We start from the raw sequence: 23,862 nt of genomic DNA on the forward strand, positions 1-23,862 counted from the left end.
GAACAATACTAAATACTCATACTCGGTCAATTAACCAGCCCGAGCAGACTGAGATCAGAAACGGATGGAAATAGAGAAAGCTGACATCTGAGTATATTCAGACGGCTCCAAAATCAATTTTGAAGTAGGAGTTGGAATATACTGCACTAACCCAAGGACGGAAATATCTATCTACCTTGGGAAATAGTCATCAATTTTGCAGGCGGAAGTACATGCCATTGAAATCTGTGCAAGAATGCTTAACCAAAATGCAACTGGAAAACAGAACCATCCAAATCTACAATGACAATCTAAAATCTACAGTGACAGCGGCTCTAAAAGTGCTAGAATCCCCTACCTGCACGTCTAGAGCAATATAGAGCTGCAAAAACGAGCACATACTGCTTGCGGAAGGGAACAATATGACCCTATAATGTAAATTCCCTGACAATATAAATTCCGGAACATGCTGGGCTTACAAGTAATGAGGCGGCGGCTGAAGCTAGCCAAAAAAGAAGCAGAATTCAACCTGATAGATCCAGAACCAGCATTAGGCATTGCCTACAATGCGGCAAAAGAAACAATCACAAACCTGGTGTACCACAAAGCAAAGCGGAATATACTGGAAGGGATACTGGAAGGGATTATCCGGACACAAAATGCGAAGGCTTTTATACCGGACGTAACAAGGAAAATAATAGATACCAAGGGAACTCTAAAGGAAGTACCTGAAAACCCTAATGCGATAGTATACCGGCCACTGCAGACTGCGTCATCACATTGTCATGAATAGGATTGGCTTGGCGGAAATTGGATTTTTGAGTAAGATGAGACTGCAGAGGACATGCTATACAGATATCCAGTACTAGAGAGAATCAGGCAGGCTATCTTCGGCGATGTCTTATGTAAGACGGACCACATTAAGAATGCTTCTCCCAATCAAATTATCAAACTCTTAAAGAGGGCGGATTTGATTGGGGATGTATAGACACTTAGAAATGAGCCATAATAGATGCACCTAGCATCGCAGTAGAGCGACACAAGGTGCCCCACTCACAACAAATCTAACCAAACCTAACTAGGTTTATATGACTTAAAATAAAAATAGCCTAGTTTTCTATGTTAATTCTAACTTAGGTTCTCTACATATTTTTCTACGATAATAATTCATATTTTGCATCTATTTAAAATAATACAAAAAAAACCAAAACTACATTTGACGCACTCGTCAATACGTAAAGCCTCTCAAAACACGTACATAGTGTCGTTGATTGAATAATAGGTATTTTTCAATGTTTTATCATTCCTATTATTTAATCAACGATAGTGTGTTTTAAAGCCGTTTTACTAAACGCGTCTCCATGAAACTACGTATCGTGGGTTTGTGTTTTTTTAAAAACAGAAAACGGCAATTCCTAATGCAAGTTAAAGAGAAGCTTAAGTTCAATTGGCAGCTTTAAGATTTATATGGTCTTTTAGAAAACAAATTATCAAACAGTAAAAGCAAAAAAGTTTTCTTATTTGTTGCTTTTACTTTAGAAATTTATATTATTATTAATATTGTACTATTAAAAATACTATTTTTGCCTTCCTCAAGTTACAGTGAATTAAATTTTCAATGCACATTTTATTAAAAATAAATAAACATTTTGTGTCAAAAGGTGTGATATCTGACCAGTGAGAATTCTAACTGCACTATTATTTCTGACCTATTACTAAGCTTTACACTCATCTAAAATCAGCGCATTTTGCAGCGGAATCTCACCGAGTCGTGAAAATTAAGACAAATTAAAAGAGCCATTACTCGACGCAACATCAATGGTCAAATAAAAAAAATACAAGGTGTGTAAAGTTCAGTAAAGTTGTAATGTTACAGTGTTGCGTCCTCGTTGCTATATTTTTAGAAATGTGGAAGTAGGTTTAGAAGAATATTAATAAAATAGATTATGAATTTTATTTAATGGACATAATATTTTATTATTATCCGAGAGGGAATGCACACAAGAAATTGTAGTTTACGCAAGAACTTCGTTTATTGAAAAAGAAAAACTACATAAAAACTGACGTTGACGATGAATATTTACTATAAATAAGTGGTAAGATATTTATTTAAAACGATAGCACTATTGAAAATAAAAGCTTGTCTAAAAATATATTTAGTAAAGCAATTAAAAAAAAATCTCGTCACTTTATACCAAAGTGAATTTTTTGTTTGAAAATATATCAACCATTTTTTTAGCTGTAAATATTTATTATTTATTTTAAAAGAAAACTGATTACTCAATAACCCGTAATACCAATCCACACATAACGCTAAAAAATAAATTAATTAGAGCCTTATTAAATTTCTAATATTTCTTATATTGTTAATTTAACAATAAATAAAAAATGGAAATATTAGTTTCCGCAGGCATTTTTATAGCATTACATGTATTGGTCCATAATAACAATAGTTAATTAATAATCATGAACTTACCAAAACTATTTCCACAGCGCCCACAATATACATAGATGCCGCTAAGGTGGTGCCAGTATAAAACAACATCCCTACAGCACCTCCGAATTCCGGACCTATGGATCGCGATATCATAAAGTAGCTTCCTCCTGCCGGAACGACTCCATTTGTAGCGATGGCAGACATAGAAATTGCTGTCAACATAGTTACGCAGCAACATGTCAATACTATCATAAAACCGAATATTGCTCCGGCAGTACCCACCACCTGAAAATATTCAAATATTTAATAACAAACAAATATTATTTTATATACAGGGTGTTTCGGATTCGACTCTCAACATAGGGATCTCTATAAGAGATGATGGTTAATTTAAGCAAAGTTGAGAATTTTTTAGCTTAATAATATGCCGCTTAAAAAAACTCAAAATTCTGAATGCTTCCAAAGATACTTAAAATAATAATTATAATAATAATAATAATCTTTATTCAAGTATAAGTATATACATATACAATGAAAAGGCAGTTGAAATGAAATACTTTTTTCAGCTGATTTATACACTTATCCTTAAGGAGAAGTAGACATACATTCAGTAAAACAAATTCAAGAAGAAAATTTTATTTTTTTATAATCTATCATAAAACTAGATGATGTGTGGGTAGAAGATTTGATTATTGGCGGAATTAGCTATTAAATTAAGATGATTGGGGCAAGGACGAGACATAGTTTTTAATATGATTAGAGAAAGCTGAGATAGAGCAGATTTGTAGAGCAGAGCGTAGACTATTAAATACTATATTAGCTAGGTCATATGTAAAAGATCTCAAATTGATTGATTTCTTGAAACAAGTATTGAGGAGACTTTAACTTTATTAATTTTTGATACTCTGTTTCATATTTACCCACCCGGTGGCCTCCAGTTTATGACTGGCTGGTTGTCTACGGCGAATACCATGAATAAATCTTAAACAATATTTTTGAACTCGATCTATTTTCTCACAATTCTTACAGCACGTAGATTCTCTATACATTTTTGAATGCACATAGAAATATGTTTTTCAAACCTTAATTTGTTATCTAAAATAAGCCCCAAATTTTCGCATTCTGTTTTCATAGGAAGAATCTCATCGCCGATCTTTAAAATAACTCTTTCAGTCAGATGTTTTACATCAATAGGCCTGCCAAAAAAACATCACAAAGGATTTACTTGGGTTCAAGTGGAGAGCATGATCTTTAGAAATTTTGTATAGTGTGTTTAGATCTTCAGTTACAGAGAGACAACTATGAGTCAGCAACGAGGGCAAAAAAGAGTAACATATTTGAGTGTCATCTGCATACTTTTGTATTTTGCAGTGTTTTAACGCCAAGATAATATGATTTATTGCCATTCAAAACCACCTTTTGCTGGCGATTCATAAGTAAATTCTGAGTAAATCTGATTCAACTCCGATGAACACATTCCAAGACTAGAAATAACGTATCATGGTCTATGGTATCAAATAACTTGGAATAATTGAGTAGAACCAGAATAGTACAATTACCTTTAATTCAATCAATAGATCTAAAAATGTCACCCGTTACATTAAGAAGAGCTGTAGCACAACTGTGACTATTTACAATTTGTAATTATTTACTTATTTTATTGGGTATTACATCACTATTTCAGTAAAAATCAAATTAAAAATGACTCATCATTAAAATCTCATTCGCTTAATTATTGAAAAAAATACTTTGCGTAGATATTTAGAAGAAATATAAACCTGATGATTTTTTTGTACACCCAGGAGCTGAGTCATTTATTTATCGATCTCTGAGCTCACTTCTTCTTTTCAATATCCTACCTAACTTTATTTTTCCTACTGAAATTGAAAAGAACGAAAAACCTATTTATTGAATAAAAAGATCTAATTGTAATCAACATTTCGGTAGTTAAATATTAGTACCGTTATCAAGGTAAATAAAATAAATTAAAATTAATAAAAATAAGTAGTGCTCCAGTGGGTGTTATCGAATCAATTGAGCTTGCCGGTGTAAAGAATTGGAATGAGCAATCAACAGAATTTTCCAGATAAAAACACCGTTTTCTACTGCTTTGTTAAGAATCACTAGTATCGCTATCGAGGTTGCTATTCTCACTTTTAGCATCAGAGTATTGATTAATAGTTCTTGAATTATTATTGGAGGCTAATGCTTTACCTTCAATTTGAATTTGATCATAAAATGATTTGTGCATACTTTTTAGATGCGATTTTAAATCTGATGTGTTTCCAGAAGTCTTTGTTTTTTTTGCAAGATAAATTGCATTGTGTGTCGGTACTGTCATTATCAAAATAACTCCAAAATTTACTTTTATATGGTACTTGTAATAATGTAATGTGTAAAAAGAGGCGTCAATTTTCAAATACATAACAAAAAAACTTTTTCACCAGAACAAATATTATTACCTTAGAATATTGAATACACAAGACATTTAATGTTCTAAGATTATTAAGTTGGCCGCTATGATATTAGAACTTAAACGCTCTTTTGAAAACTATTTAGCATCAACGAAATAAATAGGCACAAAACTGTTTGGCACACTTTAACAATCACTTCATATCAGATTCAGTTGAAACTGTGAATACCTATCTTTATTTTATCTGAAAAAACTGCTAAACAATGCAAAAACTCAAATATCAGATTCGGTCAGCAGTCAGTTGCGATTCCCGGCTTTATTCTAAAGTACTCAAACCAATAACGGTTTATTTGCTTTATGATTGGCGAGTTTCTAGTCTGGGACTCCCCGATTATATTCCACTGCCATGACAATGACAGTGCGATTCGAGGTTTAGCCTGCTTGATAATTATTGATGGGTGGCGGATGGGATAGCCCTAATAACATGTTGCTTTTTTTTTTAATTAAAGAGTAAAAATATTGGTAAATTGACAATAAGCGAGATATTTTAGTCAAATATAACTTATGTAAACTATTTCGATGTTTTGTGGTCAACATCAATTTTCTGAAATGTTACTATCGATGGAAAAATATTGAAAATGGACCAAAAAACATCGATGTTCTTGTAACATCGATGAATATCGCACACCCCTACTTCGAGCTCATACGTCCGCATATGAGCGGTAACTGCGCGTGTCTCTGGAACTGCCATTATACACGCGCCAATTTTTAAATTTAATTTAATATTATGCAAGTTGTGTATACTATTTAAAAAAATGCGAAATTGCTAGAAAATAACCAAAGAAAATTTTAAGTCTCAAAAAGCAATAAATACAAAAATCGCTAATCCATACCTCATGAAGTAAATTTTCTTTAGTTTCCTTTAGTTATCCATTCTATCTCGATATTTAGTTTTAGGCTTATTAGAATCAAAGATATTAAGATTTTATCCAAAGTTTTAAATAAAGTATTGTGCAGTTGCTGTCGCTCCGGCTACATCAACAAATACATTTCTGTCATTCTAATGGTACTTCTATCGTATTTATAACAAATTTTAGTCATGTCTCGCTTTTCTTCATTTGTAAAAACCATAATTGCTTAAATTATTAATAAAATACCTGTTACTGTGTACTACAATACTATAACAAAACATACAAATTTAATATTTAAAACATATAATAGTTATGACAGATTAAATGTGATACATCGGTTAAAAGGTAATTTTGCAGAAATTTGAAATATTTAAAAATCCAATATAACGCCTATAAAAAAACAGTTGATGATGGTTGCTAAAAGACGAAACGACGTATTAAAAATTTAAAAATACCTTCATGTAGAAATAAAAAAAAGGGGCCATGCAAAAGTGCAAATTATTTTAAAATCGGACAAGAAATAAGGTCAGAAAAAATGAAACCTATTTTTCAAAATTTCGTACTTTTTGGAATATCTTCGGAACTATTCGGAATTTTTGATTTTTTTAAACGCCATATTGTTAAGCTCAAAAATTCTCAACTTTGCCCCAATGTAACCAACTTCGTATCTTATATAGATTCTGAGATCCCCATATTAAAGGTCGAATTTGAAACATCCTGTATAATAGTTGGCCCTGTATATAATAGGCCAATTGTCTTCTTGTGTGCGGAAATACCCGTATATTAATTAATATTAAAGTCTATATATTTAAATCTGCAAGTTGAAAATATATAGAGGTAAACAAGTCAATCTTAATTTTCCACCGGAAATTCTTGAATCGCAACTTGCAGCAAAAGTAACTTTTGTAAAACATCATGAAGTTGGCATTTAAATTTTCCCTTTTTAAGTTTTCTTATTTCAACATCTTTTTCGCAGCTTATATCTACTTGACATAGTTCAATAAAAGGTACATTTTCTTTTAAGTGCCCCAACTGAAACATTAACTATGTCTTTGACATAAAGAAAGTCGTAATTTTCAGCCGGACAATCAACAATAGAAACATTTCAATAACATCACCTTTGTGGTATTTATCTAACTGAGATTGTGGGTTTCAAATCAAGTGCTAAGTTGAATATATACCTCTACATGGGGATTGTAAATATTTTCACCTTTCCTCGTATTATGGGACCTGGGTGTTTCTCGCACAACAGTACCAAAAATGTTTTGATCTTTATCATCAAGCAGTTCTGTAACCCTACTGACATGATAGCTTTCGACTAATTTCTTCCCTGTACTTTAACACTTTTTAAGAGTTCTTTCTTCCCTTAGTAGAAAAAGGCTTGTGACGACGGTTTGGAAATGGCTGCAATATTAAAAATAGTGAAAAAATTTATTGTTTTACAATGTTTACTCTACTGGCATTTAGACTTAATGGCACAATATTTTTCGAGGCGTCAGCCATTGGCGTTAAGGTTACATTTTTGAGATGGTTTTAAAGCGTATCGGAAAACTTTTTTTACGAAAAATAGATAGTAATTTAAGTATACAGGGTGTTTCATTGCGAAAAATTTCAGGGGGAGTTTCCTTGCTTAAAAATAATAAAATAAGTCCCCATAAATCTATGTCCGCAAATGCTTAATTTCTAAGATACAGGGTGTTAAAGTTTTATTTTTATTTTTTAGAAAATTGGCATCTGGGGGTTTTTTGAGATGGTAAATTTAAATTTAATGTTTCGAGGGTTCTCACTTGTATAGGGCGCTAAATACACGGTCTTTTATACTTTAAAGCGTGATTATTTTCTTATGGTTGCTTAAATATTTTTTTTTTACAAAAAAATAAATTTATCTATCATTTTCACATAAAAAAGATATCTTGGTCAAAGTCGCTACGAGCCAGCGTTTTCGAGATTTTTGGAATTAAAATAATAAATGCATTACATTTTAGCGTTTTAGATTCGAGATATCATCAGCTTTAAATATGGAATCTGGAGTTTTTATTCACTATTTAATGCTCTTTTGAAACTTCAAAATAATTGTTAATATTTTATTAAGTTTTATTTTATATATTCTTGTTACAAAATATTTTTTATTTAGTGAAAAAAAATCCCTAAAGTTCTTAGGACAAATATCTACTTTAAAAAAAACCACTTGGTGGAACATAAGTTATAACAGTTGTTCAAAATGTGAACGCCTAACTGCAATACAGGCCTCTATTCTACGACGCATCGATTGACGAACTCGTTCAAATATTCCGGGTGTGTCTTTAATTGTTTCAGAGGATGCGATAATGCGATTTCGTAATCCTTCCACGGTCCAAGGAATCAAGGTCTGGAGATCTATCCAACGATTCGAATACACTGTTGTTAGATTCTATAGCTATAGAAAATATTTTTTAATGTTAAGGATTTCCTATAATATAATTTAGGTATAAGGGATGAAAAAAAAAAACCCAAACTTGACCGTAATAAAATGTGTAAAACAGATGCCTAAATGTAGCGTTGGTTCTTTATCTTTTCTTACAGCTTTCGTTTTTTTTGTATTTTGTCACGTTTAGGAAAAACCTTTGCAGAACCATACACATCTGGGGGTATAAGGGTTTTTTTAGCAAGGGACGCATCTGCGATGTCTCCTTAAATTTAGTCGTTTTATAGCTTTTGTCAAGAGCAGTTTGAGCTTTATTTTGTAAACTCACAACTTGTTTTTTTTCTGGTTTATTAATGGATACATTTTTCGTTTTGGAAGTGCTCTGTGTTTTTTTTTTATTTATTGGACATCAACAATATAATCAATAGGTTATGGGCCCAGCACGCTTCCACTGCGCAAGTGTATTTTTGTAACCAGTTAAAGTGCGTGTATTGTCCGAAAAGTAGTGCCGTGCGTGCATACCGATTTTCATTCGTGCGAGTGTTAAGCAAATCCTTTATTATGGCTAGCATAGATAATAGGGATTTTAACTTCGTTAAGCTCAACGAAACCAATTACCCTCTATGGAAATTTGGTGTAAACCTAGCTCTGGGATCAGCTGGTCTTTTGGGTTATGCCGAAGGTACAGAAACAGAGCCGGACAAAGAGATAAAAGCAACCAACTGGAAGAAGTGGAGCACTAACTCATTAAAAGCAATGAGTATTCTGGTGAACTCTGTTGAGATGCGTTTGCATACGTGTCTTATCAATTGCACGACTCCAGTAGAAGTTTGGCAAACACTAAAGGAACGATTTGGAGAAGTCGGCGATGATGAGAAGCAAAGTGCGTGGCAAAAACTCTACGACTTTCGTATTGTCGATGGTGTCCAAATTGCGCAACAACTGGAAGTGTTTGAGTGCATCTGCAAACAGCTTGCTGATTCATGTGAAAAACCATCTGAAACAGCAAAACAGTCAAAGCTTTTGTGTAGTTTGCCACCTAGATTTTCAACGTTTCGTATGGCATGGGAGTGCACGCCATCAGTGGATCGAAAAACGGATGTGCTAATAAGCCGGCTAATTCGTGAAGATAAGCGTCTTTGTGATACTGAGTCAAGTGTGGCATCTCTAGCCTTGCAGACACAGGCCCTGAGTTTAAACAAAGGTAATCAGCAGCAAAGCAAACAAAAGTTTGACAACAAAAAGCGAATCGCAAATTTTAAAAAACGAACGAATTGCGCGATTTGCAAGCAGAAAGGCCACTGGGCACGAGAGTGTCCGAACAAAAAGTACCGAGGTGAAAACGCGCAGAAAGAAGATTCGTCATATAATGCCGAGGCATACATCAGCGATGTCAGCGTTTTTTATTCAAAATACTGTCTCGAGTGATGAAGATCTGTGGTTAGCGGACTCTGGAGCGAGCATGCACATGACATACAAGAAGGAATTTTTTAAAGACCTTAGCGCAGTAAGTGATTTTGTGAAAATTGCTGATAATAAAGTCTTGCCTGCAAGCGGCAAAGGTACCGTTATGATTCGCGAGAAAGTAAACGGAAAAACTGTGTTACGAGAACTGCAAAACGTTTTGTTAGTGCCGGAACTTCGAAGAAATTTGTTTTCGATCGTGACTATCAACGATAAGATGTTTTCGTTTCATGCGTATGAAACGCATTGTGAAGTGCGCGACAAAAATGGTAAGCATACTTCTCGTGGCGAAAGATATCGTGGACTTTTTAAAATAAACTTTGAAGTTGACGTACCTATAGTAAAGTGCAATGTGGCCGAGTCAAAGCGTTATATGCTAAAGCTTTGGCATGAAAGGCTTGGTCATGTTAACATTCGTGCCGTGGTAAGAACAAGTAAGCTGTTCGAGTTCGCAGATCGTGATTTTGGTAATTGAAAAGATGATTTCTTTTGTGAAACATGTGTACTTGGTAAGCAAACCCGTAAGCCACATCCCACAGCAAATAAATACCGGTGCATCTTTAATCCTGGAGAGAAAATTCACACAGATGTGTGCGGGCCAATTAATGTCGAATCTCTGCGCGGTTCGCGTTATTTTTTTGCTTTTCAAAGATGAGTGTACACATTATCGAAAAATATACTTTTTGCGGCATAAGTCAGAAGTATTTGAAAAATTCAAATATTTCAAGAATTTCGTAGAGACACAAACTGGCAACAAGGTTAAAGTTCTAAAATCGGATAATGGGCGTGAATATACCTCTGAACAGTTTCAAAGGTATACAAAAAATAATGGAATAATTCACGAATTTTCCTCACCATACATTCACGAGCAAAATGAATTGCGAACCATAGTGGAAAGTGCGAGAACGATGCTGATTAATAGTGAAGTGGACGTCGAACTTTGGCCAGAAGCAATTAGTACTGCTTGCTATTTGCTGAACAGAGTGTTATTAAATCAAGAACAAACGTCAACTTCATATGAAAATTTTTGTTAACCGTAAGCCAGATATTAAGCATCTGCGGGTATTTGGTATAGACGCATACCTAAATGTGCCTAAAGAAAAACGTCGTAAGCTAGACTCGAAAAGCAAAAAACTCATCTTCATAGGCTACGAAGGTATGTATGTATATACTAGAATCAAAAAATTACAGGCTTTGGGACAAAGAAATGCGCAAAATCCATGCGAGCAGCGATGTCGATTTTCACGAAATAGAAGCAGTAGTGAAAAAGAAAGCAAATGATCACACACTTGATTTTGGTCTTGAAGAAGAGCCCAACGCTAAACGAGCTGATCAGATTGCCAACTATCAGCAAGCGTTATATTTTGTCACGTTTAGGAAAAACCTTTGCAGAACCATAAACATCTGGGAGTATAAGGGTTTTCTTAGCAAGGGACGCATCGGCGATGTCTCCTTAAATTTAGTCGTTTTATAGCTTTTGTCAAGAGCAGTTTGAGCTTTATTTTGTAAACTCACAACTTGTTTTTTTTTCTAGTTTATTAATAAATACATTTTTCGATTTGGGAGTGCTCTGTGTTTTTTTTTATTTGTTGGACATCAACAATTTAATCAATAACTGTGTTCAAATATTCACGTGCAACTAAACTGAAATGAGGTGGGGCTCCATCGTGCATAAAGTACTTTTCCAATCTTAACTGCAATGGAACACTCTCCAAAGGTATGGGCAATTCGTGTTCGAGGAAATGACGATAAACTTCTCCAGTAAGCCTCAATGGCAAAAAGAATGGGCCTTTCAAATGGTCTGCAAAAATTCCAACCTATACGTTAAGAGAAAATTGATGTTGACGACGGCCTTCTAAAATTGCATGTGAATTCTCATTCGCCCATAGGTGATTATTGTGAAAGTTGATTATGGCTTCTCTGGAAAAAATTGCTTCTTCCGTGAATATTATTTGTCTTAAAAACTGGGGGTTTTCGCCAATTTTTTGTTGCATCCAACGGCAAAACTTTAGTCTTAACGGAAAATCAATCGGTAATAGTGCTTGTACCCGTTGCATATGATAAGGGTATAGAAAGTTATTCTTTCTAAAATTCTGAAAACCGTAGAAGGACTTACATTTAAGTTTAAAGCAATCTTTCTAGTTTCTTCAATCTTTTCTTGGTGTAGGATGTTCCTCAATTTCATGAAGCACATTTTCTTCTACTCGTGGAGTTGCTGCTACGCGCGATCTTATGTTACCAGTAGTTTGTTGTTGAAAATTTCCAGTGTCACAAAGGCGTTGATGGAGACGGGCAAATATCGTATGACGCGTGATAACACGATTAGGATATTTCTCCTCATAAAGACGCCTGGCTGCTAATCAATTTCCGTTGGCGAAACCATAAACAAAATGCATATCGAACATCTCACTATTTGTGTAAACCATTGCCAAAAATTAATAATTTTTAAATTGGTATAATGGATAAATGGGTACTAAATGTATGTACGTTACAGGCCTTTTCATACAAATTTTTTTTTAGTATTTCTGTTGCCTTTGCCTGTTTGCCAGGAATTTTTTATATACAACATTCCTTTTACATTTCTTATTTAAATATTTTGAAGGAATTTCACACAACTTAAAAAAAACAATTATTGTGACTTTTAAAATATAATGCATTCATTATGTTAATTTTAAATATCTCGAAAACAGTGGATTGTAGCGACTTCGACCAAGATACCTTTTTTCCGTAAAAATAATAGATAAATCACCTTTTTCATAAAAAAAATAATTTAAGCAACCATAAAAAAGATATGACAGTTTTAAAGTATAAAAAACCGTGTATGTAGCGTCCTCTACAAGTGCAAACCCTTGTAACATTAAATTTGAATCTACACTATCAAAAAACCCCCAAATGCCAATTTCAATTATTAAGAAAAAACAAAAATAAAAATAAAACTTTAACACCCTGTATCTTTGAAATTAAGCATTTGCGGACATAGATTAATAAGGATTTTTTTTATTATTTTTAAGCAAGGAAATTCCCTCTGAATTTTTTCGCAATATTAATGAAACACCCTGTATATAAGATATACTAAAATTAACTTGGGATCAAACAAACCAAGTGATTTACTATATTTTCCTGTGAATTTTTTTTTTCACATTACCGTAGGTTATACGTATAGGCTGTATTTATGCCTCGATAAATTTTTAACAAAGGTTCTCTTTCAACTTTTATCGTTGTTTTACGCATATACATTAAACTTTACTTTTTTCATATCAATATTGATAGCAGGCCATACCAGATATATGTTATCAATACCAGATAAAGTTACCCTTGTAGCAAAACCATATTATAAAAAAATAAACATAACTTTAGCCTCATAAAAATCTCGTTAAAGATTCTTTGGCTTTTAAGTTGCGGCCTAAATAATGGTTTGATTTTTACGAGTTAATTATTTAAGACGGCAGAGTTTTCCACTGCAATTAAATGAAAAGTAAAACCAGTACTAGGTCAGATTCCTTAAAATAATTAAAAGATGCTGAAAAAATTTCACTACCTCGCATTTCCACTTGCCAAATCAATCTAAGATGTCAGCGACAAGTTGTCCAAGGCAACTTTTATTATAATTAGTCCTTGCAGTGCTAATTATAATCTTGTAATCTTGAATGCAGACATTAAAAAGAGGTCTTAATTTGCTTAAACTCTTTATTGAAATATCAAAATCTTGAGTATGATAAACCGAAGCAGAGCACCTTAATATCCAATGGTTGGTAAAAAAATGTTAGAAATAGAAAGAATAAAAAATAATTACCGGAAAATTTCTTCTGTAAATAATTTTTTTTTTCAGATTTGCCCTCTGTTACCACAATTTTGTTTTAATCAGTGCTTGTATATTAAAACACCAGGGTTGGTAATAAAAGATTTGTTTGTTTTTTGGCCGTCATCATTTAAAATATTTTTCCATTTGAACTGCATTCTATTAACATTCATATTATGACTAAATTGCCTGATTTTCTAAAAAAGGGCTAAATTTTCTCGATATAAACTTGTATTTTCTTAGTCAATTTAGAGTCAGTAAAGTCCTGAATTTGTCAGGCAATTGCACAAACTGTACAATTTTATTGAAATAATAAAATTTCTCATAATATCCCTCTTTTTGAGGTGTGCTGTTTACTTAACGAGATGTCTTCCATGCAATTGCTTCAATTTGTTCACCAATGGAATTGATGTCATGAGTCTACAAAAGATAGAACTATGTAGTAAATATATTATACTCTTAATTACATATTTTTAGTTTTATCTGGTAGATCTTTAAAATTTTGAAAAACAGCTATGGTGCGTCCTCTTTCCAAAGTTGCAAATCCTGAGCCCCTAACTAATTTACGCCCTCTTGCCTGTAAAGGGAAAAATTTGCTATGTTCGAAGTTTCAGGCTGGTTTTAGAATCGCTTACAGTACAACTACTGCTTTATTAAATAGAATCGATGATATTTTGGTTGTCACCGATAATAGTAATTTCGTGTTCATGTTTTCGCTCTCATGTTAGTTTATCTGAACTTCTTGCTGCTAAATTACATTATTACTGTTTTAATGAAGTATTATAAGGCTCATTGAAGTCTACCTTGCGATGAAAATCAGATTATTGAAGATAATGGAAAACGCTAAGATCAATCAATCAATCATATGCTTTATTGTCAAAAAATTACAAAATTTTGTAGACAAAGCTAATAAAAAAAACATATAAAAACAAAACACACAAAATAAAAAAATAAAAATAAATATACAAACAAAATAAATACATGCAAAATTGTACAAAAACTATGTACCTGGTCAATATACATCATGATGACATATAAAATGTCAATAAAAATAAACACAATAGTCAATAACAGTAAATTTATTAAATACAGAATGAAAGTGCAATTTATTTACTAAAAAAAAAACTAATATATTCTCTATTTTAAGATATAAAAAGAGCCAGTGTGTGTGTGATACCCAAAAAGTTATCCTAGAAAAAAATCCTTCACTGCGTACAAGGCTTTTTCCAGAAAGTACGCCTTTAAAGCATTATGAAATCGAGGAAAAGAAGTAATTGATTTAATTTCCAAAGGCAAATGATTGTGCATCTTTTTGGCTCTGTATAGAATAGAGCTTTTTACTAACTCGGACCGAGGGGTTTGCAGATAAAGATCATGCACTGCGTTGCGAAGTGAATAATTGTGAGACGGCCTACTTGGCATTTCTGACTTATGTTTGCGTACTAAGCAAATAGATTCCAATATGAATAAAGAGGGAAGAGTAAGTATTTTATATTTTTTAAAGATTTCTTGGCAGTGAGCTCTGCTATTAAGTCCAAGCAGATACCGAACTTCTCTCTTTTGGAGTTTAAAGATGCGCTCAAATTGAGTCACACCGCATGTGCCCGAGAATGGAAGGGCGTAACGTAGATGTGACTCAAAAAGGGCATAATAAACTGTTCTTGATGTTTGAAAACTTAATTCCCTGGAAACTGATCTTAAGGCAAAACATGCTGAACTTAATTTTTTATATAAGGCATCAATATGCAAGTCCCATTTTAGGGAGTAGTCAACATTAAGTCCAAAGAACTTCACAGATTCAACGACGTCCAAACTGGTGTTGTTAAGTACAAAGGGTTGAATAGTAGTTTTATATGATAAGACTTTAGTTTTTAGACATTTAGGCACAGAAGATTAGAATCGCACCACAATTTAATGGTTATTAAGTCATTAGAAATAGTAGCATGTAGTGCCCTAGCATCCGGATTGCTCCATGTAAAGCTAGTATCGTCACCAAAAAGACAGATTTTGCCACTGATGTTAAGATTGGCCATGTCATTTATAAAGATCGGAAACAAAATAGGGCCAAGGACTGAACCTTGAGGTACCCCACATTCTATTGGTTTGCAAGAAGACTTCGTCGTATCAACAAGCTGATTTCTGTAACTGAGATACGATTTAAACCACTCAAGGGGCGTTCCTCGGAACCCATAGTGATTCAATTTGTCAATTAAGATGTTATCGTTTACACAATCAGAAGCCTTGGAGAAATCACAAAAAATTGTTACTATTGAATGATTATTATTTATACTGGTGTAAACACTATTAAAGAGAGAAAACATAGCATCATTTGTGCACTTGTTACTCAAGAACCCAAATTGGTGAGGAGTAAGAATTGTATATTTAAACAAAAACGATAAGAGCCTTTTTTTAACCAATCGTTCAATGATTTGATAAAGTGGGAAGGAGTGCGATTGGGCGATAGTTTGAAGCTTGTTGTTTATCTCGTCCCTTATGCAAAGGAATAATTATTGCAGTCTTAAGACAGGTAGAAAAGACTCCATTTTGGAATGACTTGTTAATTAAGTTTGTTAGATGGACTAAGTTGCAATTTGGCAGATTGAAAAACATTTTGAGAGTGAGCCCATCTGTACCAGATGATGATTTATTTTTTATTTCATTTATTGTAGTTTGAAGCTCTGTTGATGCAATGGGGGTAAAAAAGAAGCTGTGTAAATTTTCATTTAGGAGATATGAACGAGGATTGTGAGAAGGTGTTATGGTAGCCATTAGATTTTTAGCTACATTAACAAAGTAGTGATTAAGGCCCTCAGGTGAAGTAGGGATAGTGCTAGATGAAGAAGTCTTATTTCTTAATTCATTTACAATAGACCATGTTTCTTTGGCAACATTACTTGATTCGATCATCCTTTTATTATAATAAATATCTTTTGCAGCTTTTATAGTCTTATGGTACATTATTCTGAAAAGCTTGACATAGTTATGAAAAAATACGCTGTCTGTAAATTTTTTCAGGTGTGATAATGAGCGCATGTTTTTTGCAGAAACACGTAAGCCTTTAGTGGTCCATGGCTTATGATGTTTAATTTTGATAGGTCTAAGAGGAAACGACTTATCTGCAATACTTGATAAAGACTTTATAAAACTAGAAAATTCACTATCTATATCGTCAGAAAGAAAATCCCAATTAGCCGTTTGGCATAAGTTCTTGAATTGTAAGAAATTATTTTTGCCAAAAACACGGCCTAATTTACGTAACGTGTTTTTGCCTTTAAAATTAATGAAAAATTTAGTTAATGCAGCTTCATGATCAGAAAATCCAGAATTAAAAACCGTACAATCTACGAGTTCAGGAGCAAAAGATGACACGACATAGTCGATGGTACTAGAACTATTTCTAGTTATTCTGGTAGGAAAGTTAATATGCATTACTATACCCATTGAGACGAAAATAGAGTGAAGAGATTCTTCAGCAGCACACACACTGGAAAAATCAATATTAAGGTCGCCACACAAAATTAATTTACCTTTTAAGGGCAAGGATTCTAGCAAGCTTAGTAGTTTTTGAAGGAAAGTCTGTAAGTCAGCGTCAGGTGTTCTATATACACAAATAATATAGAGGCCGTATGTATTATGGTAAACTATGGAAAATTCAAATACTTTTTCTGATAAAAAGTTATCAAACTTAGTTACCGGTGAAAAATCGTTGTTTATAGACATAATCATAGTGCCCCCATGAGATAAATTAGTTCTATTAAATCTTGCTATTGTAGTCTAATTTTGAACAAAAACAGGTTCATCAATGTTTAGCCAGTGTTCGGTTATAGCAACTATTTCTGGAAAATTTTGCTCTTCTAATAAAGATATTGGTTGAGTGACAAAGGGCGTACTTCAGGGATCCGTATGGGGATCATTACTTACTTTTTATATTATACACAATGAATTAAGAAAAATCTGTAAATGGCTGCTTAATAAGTTCGCGGAATATATACAGGTATACATCCACTACAGTACGCAAAACGCCAAAAAGCAGTTAAAAATTAAAATAAATCTCTTTAGAATGTATATATGATGTATACCTGAAATATGACTACTGAACTAAACATGGTTTTAAGTTAAATACTTCTAAGTAATTAGTAATTAACATTGAAGAATTAAGTGCGAGATGCATAAACTACTATGATAATCAATGGAATAAGACCCAGTAAACACTGTAAAAACTCTCGGTCTTCTAGTAGATGGTGATTTGCGCTTTAGAACACATGAAAAGAAGATCCGACAAATCTTCAAAGAAGCATCAAAGAAGAAAAGTTCCTCTAGCAAGCATGATCAAAAACGTTTTGGTTATGACTTTACCGGAATATCTCAGAATAAAATTAATTTTTAAGTCCATGATTTTTATAGTAAATTTAGTACGCAAAATGAGAATATAATGGAACAATACAAAGAACAGTTTCAACTATTCAAAAGATTCTTTAGTTATAATGCAACCAATATTTATAATTTAATTCCGCTGGCAATTCGCCAACATAATACGTGGTACGGATTCAAAAGAGCTTATAAATTATATCTGCTGCAAGGGGACGTACGCACAAAAATTATCTAATTACTTGTGTATTTAGGTATTTAGGTGTTAAGGGTATGTATCTAAACTTTACACATATTAAGTACGATTGTTAGATGTTAAATTAACATAAATACTTACTGTTAAGTAAGTAATTACTGTTACTTATTGTAAGCTAATGAAATTTGCAACACTCGGTTAAGATGAGGAGATTCGCTGAACTTATAAAGTCGCCGAGTACAAAAATTGAGTTTATAGGCGCATACAATTGGCATAAGCGCCTTCTTTAAATATATTCTTTGAATTTGGCTATACCACGTTTTATTTTCCTTTTATTGTGTCGTAAAGTTGCGCAAGCGCCGGTTTTGTTGAACGAATTTCATTCAGGGTGTTTACTCCAGTCATAAGCGCCAGTAATGCATTGGGCGTCATAGGGGCAACGTCTCTTTCGTTTGTAGTGAAATTTTAATAGAAACTGTTCTTTATTAAAACAGTTAAGTGATTTTAGCTATTTTTGAAAATATTTGCTTTATGATTTTCCTATTGTTTTTATCAAATTTGTGAGATTTCTTATTTAAATCGCACATTTTTATGGTGTCGCTTATGCCAAAACAAAATTATTTAATAACAATGTGGCATAAACGCCTATTAGTATTGAAATTTGCATAAGCACTTTTTGTTAATGTTTTATTTAAAAAGATCTTTATGTCAGTTATTTTTTTATCTTTTTGTAATAGGAGGTACCATATATTTTATTTTTAACATAAAAAACAAATTAGAGTTATGTTTTTCTTCTTTTTCAGCGTTTTTGAATTTGGCGCTTGTCACAAAATGTCGTCTACAGCTAAACGAATGTTGATGATGGTTATTGGACAACAGTCTTCAAACGAACAAAAGGAAATAAGCGAAATGATTGTTTCTCCAGCTATTCCTTTGCAAGAAGCATCACAAAATACTTTACTACTTGAAGCAATTAACCATGACGTTATTTTTAAGGACGTTATGCTGTCACCATTGGACCCGTTAGAAGCCGACAAAGAAAATGTCCAGTATTGCAAGACTCATACCCGTTTCCTCAAGACATTTTTGTTGGTGACAATTCGTTAAATACTTCACCAGGTAGGCAGATTATTGACATCGTCACATCAGACAATTAGTTTGATGAAATACCAAGCTTTGAAAACCAGAATTTTTTTGAGTTAAAAAAGAACAATCAAAACCATATACAAGAAACTGACAACGAAAACTATAGCGACACGCGACACGTCATCATCTGTATCCCGCCTACCAGCAAGGAAAGTAATGATTAGAGTTCTGGTTTTAATCAGCCGAGAAAAAATTAAAAAAACATTTAGAGAAAACGCTATTGATTTAGTGCCATACAGCAGCAGCGCTCCGAGGTTGAACAAGAAGATCCCGATTACCAAGAAGGTCACGATTATCAAGATCATACCGATTACCGAGAAGAAATTAGTGAGGCAGTAGTGAAGAAGAGGTTAATGAAAACAATATGATGCAGGTAAAGAATAAAAGAAAAGAAAATCAAAGAAGAAGGTATAGCGGACAAAAATATTTTAATTACCAAAATGTTATCCAAAATGAAAAAAAAATTAAGGAAAATCCGTGTAGTGCGAAGAGGTGTAATAATATGTGTAATAAGTTTTCAGAAAATGAAAGAAAGTATATTTTTACCAATTTTTATAATCTCAAAGATAAAGAGAAACAAAAAATTTTTCTAAGTAAGTGTGTCCATACAATACAAATAAAGCGTCGCAGAACTTCCAATATGAATTTTAAATGCCTTGTTACTCACGAATATTTCTTACTAAAAAGTAACAAAGAAGCACGAGTTTATCAATAATTTTTATGTGCAACCCTTGACATATCGCAAAGAATGTTAAGAACTGTCACAGAAAATAAAGTGAAAGAGATTTTTCCTAACGGGCTAGATCGAAGAGGAGAACATTTTCCAAAAAATAAAACATCTGGCGATTAAATTAAAATATTTGAAGCTTTCGTTGAATATTTGCCTGCAGTTCCCTCACATTACTGTCGTAGTTTTTCAACCAGAAAATACCTTCCCGCTGAAGTAGGGTCTTATAATAATTTATACAAAATGTATGCACAAAGAGTACAAAGTCATCCGTTCCTGTGCTCAAAAAACCTGTATTCTTTCAAAAATTTAAAAAAAAGACGTTGGATAGGGTTGTAAGTGTCAATTTTATTAAAACGCAATAGAAAAAACTAATTCAATAAAAGAGCAGTATGAGTTCCATCTAACTAAAAAAGAATTGGCAAAAAAAATATTCTTAGCAAAACAAAAAGAAGCTGAAACGAATCCAAACAAAATTATTGCAAGTTTTGACTTACAGAAAGTTTTGGCGACGCCACATGCTGATAGTATGTTAAGAGGTTTCTACAGAAAATATGCGGTATTTAATTTTACTATATATGAAACGTTTAGCAAAAATGGGATTTGTTTTTTGTGGCAAGAAAAGAACGGAAAACGTGGATGTAATGAAATTTGCAGTAACTTACTAAGTTACTTACAAAATATTGACAATGCAAATAAGTCAATTACATCCATTGAATTCTTTTGTGACAACTGTGGGGGACAAAATGCAGCTCTACTTTTTATGCTACACTATTTTCTTCAAAAATCGGAAAATATTAAAGAAATTTCGATAACCTATTTAGTAACGGGACACACTTACATGCCTGTTGATTCCATGCACGCAGTAATTGAAAAGTCAATAAAACGTAAGGCCATCATGGCCTCATCAGAATGGCCAACGATCTTGCGTAATGCAAGAACAAAACCCAAACCCTATGAGGTAAATGTTCTCTCTTATAGCGACTTTTACGATTTTAAAGAACATATAGAAACATATAGTAACGAGAAAACTTAAAACCAAATTCCGACTTATCACTAACGGCGAAAAGGAAAGGCAACCCTTAAAATACCAGATGTAAACACAGCAAAATTTTTTAAAGACAGCTCTACATTTTTTGACCGCTATAAATACGATGATATTGACCAAGAATGTGTCTTAGAAAGCATAAAAAATAAGGATACTGAACAACTTAAGAGAAAAAAGAGAATATTTTTTGTTTCTTGTTTATTTTATGTTGTTTATTATTGGTAATGCTGTGTCTTTATCATTTTGTGAATTAGTTAATAAATTTCTAGTCCTTTAGTCTTTAGGGCAATATAAAATGTTATGTTTAAGAATTTAGAAAAAATAGTTTCATTTCATTATTTGGTAAAAAATAAAAATATCTTTGTTTTTATTTATTTTTGAGAGAAACTTATATATTTTTGTAATAAAACAGTAACACAAGTTAATTACTTTTATTTCAGTTTATTGGCCTACGCGTTACCAAAATAAGAAGAACCACTTTGTATAGAAATGGCGTAAGTTGTTATAAGCGCCATGTTTTAAAATAATGTGTAGTCATAAGCGACATGATAAACGACAAGAGCCTATGTCAAATAACTTATTCACCATTTATACTCTTTTTTACCACTTTTTATTGCTAAATTTTGACAAAAAATATAAACTTGGTAGCTTTTAGTATGGTTAATTGATGTATGTCTCATTTTTAGTATTTTTTTTAAATAATGCCTTAAAACATATATTTGGTAAATAACTCGAAATTTCCAAAATGGTGCTTACGTCGTTTTGCCTTGAACGCGTCGATATGTTCCCCTTGAAAACAAAAGAACATAAGAACTTCTATAAACTCCAGAAGCATCCTTTTAAATTTTCCCACTTAAGCCGTAAACGTTGCTGAATTGTTCTAATGTAATAATACTATTTTCTTGTATTAATGTATTAATACTAGATTCTTTTGTTGAATAAAATAATAAAATATAAAAAGACTAACTAAAATTTGGTTAAAACTACGATAAAGAATGACAAATTATTTAAAAACCTATTTTATATAAGAAATATATTGATAAAATATCAATTGTTTTCATTACACATATTTTCTAGGCTTCCATATTTGCAATGTTTCCACTTCCCGCATTATTAATTCACAGTATAATCAACAATTATGACTCCCGGGGATTTCAATTGTAAATATTACCAGGAATTTGCCCATTAACAATTATGATAAGGTAAATGAAATAAACTTATCTGAATGTAAATTTAAACGGTTTGAAGCAGCATAATTAAATCTACCTTTAAAAAACACATTACCAGGAGTAATAGTTTTAAGTGTTAATTGTAGTAATGTTCAGTTGGAATATGTAATAAATTAATACAGGTTTATTTTTATTATAAGTCACACTTAATCAAAGTCGTAAAGTGCTATAACATTTAGGCCCCTCATTCACGGAGCAACTGGTCTCTTATTGTGTAAGTAGTTTCATCACTTTCCAGTTTGTTCTGCATTTGTGCAAGTTGTTTAAAATTATATCTCGTACACAGACGTATGTAAGTCAGTTTTTAAGAGAATTTACGTTTTCAATGACATTTTCTTCAACAACTTCTACAAATAGTTCTTCGGTTTTTCCCCACACCTATAGTTAATCCGATATACACCGCAAATTTAAAAAGGCCAATTCAATTTACAAGGATTCTTTGTTCTTTCATTTGCTACAAATAACGTACAGTGTATATTTATCTCTAATTAGAGATGGATCCAGAATCGCCCTTTTCTGCGTTCATTTTATCCATATTTTGGGTACCACAATACAATTAAATAAAATCAAGAAAGCAGATAGAAACTTAGTAAATTATTGGTTGATATTTTAATATTTGTTGAATTACTTAATTTCGCTTTGATGCGTGTACTAAAACTACTAATTGCTAAGTATGCAACTGCTTGGTTACTACAGTAATTAACCAGTTTCATCAGAAACCAGTTGATCTATCGCCGATAGTCCGTTTAACAATGATGAGCAACTTAACTTATTATTATAAAAAACAAGCTTACCCACGTTAAACGAATAAATAGAATAACACCAAAAATATTCTGAATACAAGGCAGATATACTCCAATGAGTGTTCCCATTTGAGCACTCTTAGCAGGTTGAGGTGGAGCATCTGGATCACTGCTAATAGGAGGAATGGTATTCGAATAATTTGCCAGGGATTGTACAAAGGTTGTGATCCTGGGGCGTTCGTGTTCATCTTCTGTGTCATAGTAAAGGTCAAACGGTTCATCGTGTCCTAAAAAAAATTATAAAAGCTATCGTTATTGAATATACTTCGAAAAACGTATATAAAATAATAAATAATGAAAGTATTGAACAACGTTATAATAATCTTTAATTAAATACTAAATAAGGTTTAATAAGACCTTGTAAGAAAATTCTTTGATCGGGAGCACAATACTGTTTAACAATCTCTAATTTGTAAAGTTCCACCTTACTTTTTTTAGAAAAAAATTGAAATAAAATACTATTTTGTTTTAATACCGTTGCATAAGAAATAAGTTGAGGCAGAAATTAACTTAATTAGGGTACATGGTGACATAAGATGACTATATAACTTTTCTTGGGTTCTACACGGTTTTTAAATTTTTTTCATGCGTATCTTTTTAGTTTGAAATATGATTTTATTTTATTATATTATTGTTTGTACATGGTATTTTATTTCTTAGGGATACACTTTAACTTTGTGTTTTTAAATGAAATACCTTACACATAGTGTTAATATTGCGACAAAATTTAAGGTTTCCATACTTAGAAATTAAAAAAATCGACAAATCAATGGTAGTCCCATGGTTGGAACCTTTGGTGTGACACTCAAATCACAAAACAGTTCTACCAAAGTCTATATATTTTAACTATTTCAATATATATTAATCAGACTTTGTTTTTACCACTAACGAAAACTCTTTATTATTTTGGTTTCTTAGATACAGGGCGTTAAAGTTTT

At 32.4% G+C, this 23,862-nt stretch overlaps 1 protein-coding gene across 4 annotated transcripts in view; it reads right to left on the reverse strand.

The window, feature by feature from the left end:
- Window positions 1-23,862, reverse strand: part of LOC126748997 (solute carrier family 12 member 6) — a 272,321-nt gene that overhangs the window by 28,648 nt on the left and 219,811 nt on the right. For all 4 annotated transcript variants that reach the window (XM_050458586.1, XM_050458588.1, XM_050458587.1 and 1 more), the window contains 2 exons: window positions 22,916-23,151; window positions 2,456-2,701 (listed from right to left, as the gene is read on the reverse strand). In XM_050458586.1, the coding sequence (XP_050314543.1) occupies window positions 2,456-2,701; window positions 22,916-23,151 (482 nt within the window). The remainder of the gene's footprint in view (window positions 1-2,455; window positions 2,702-22,915; window positions 23,152-23,862) is intronic.

Source organism: Anthonomus grandis, chromosome 22, assembly GCF_022605725.1.
Source record: "Anthonomus grandis grandis chromosome 22, icAntGran1.3, whole genome shotgun sequence".
Taxonomy (NCBI): domain Eukaryota; kingdom Metazoa; phylum Arthropoda; class Insecta; order Coleoptera; family Curculionidae; genus Anthonomus; species Anthonomus grandis.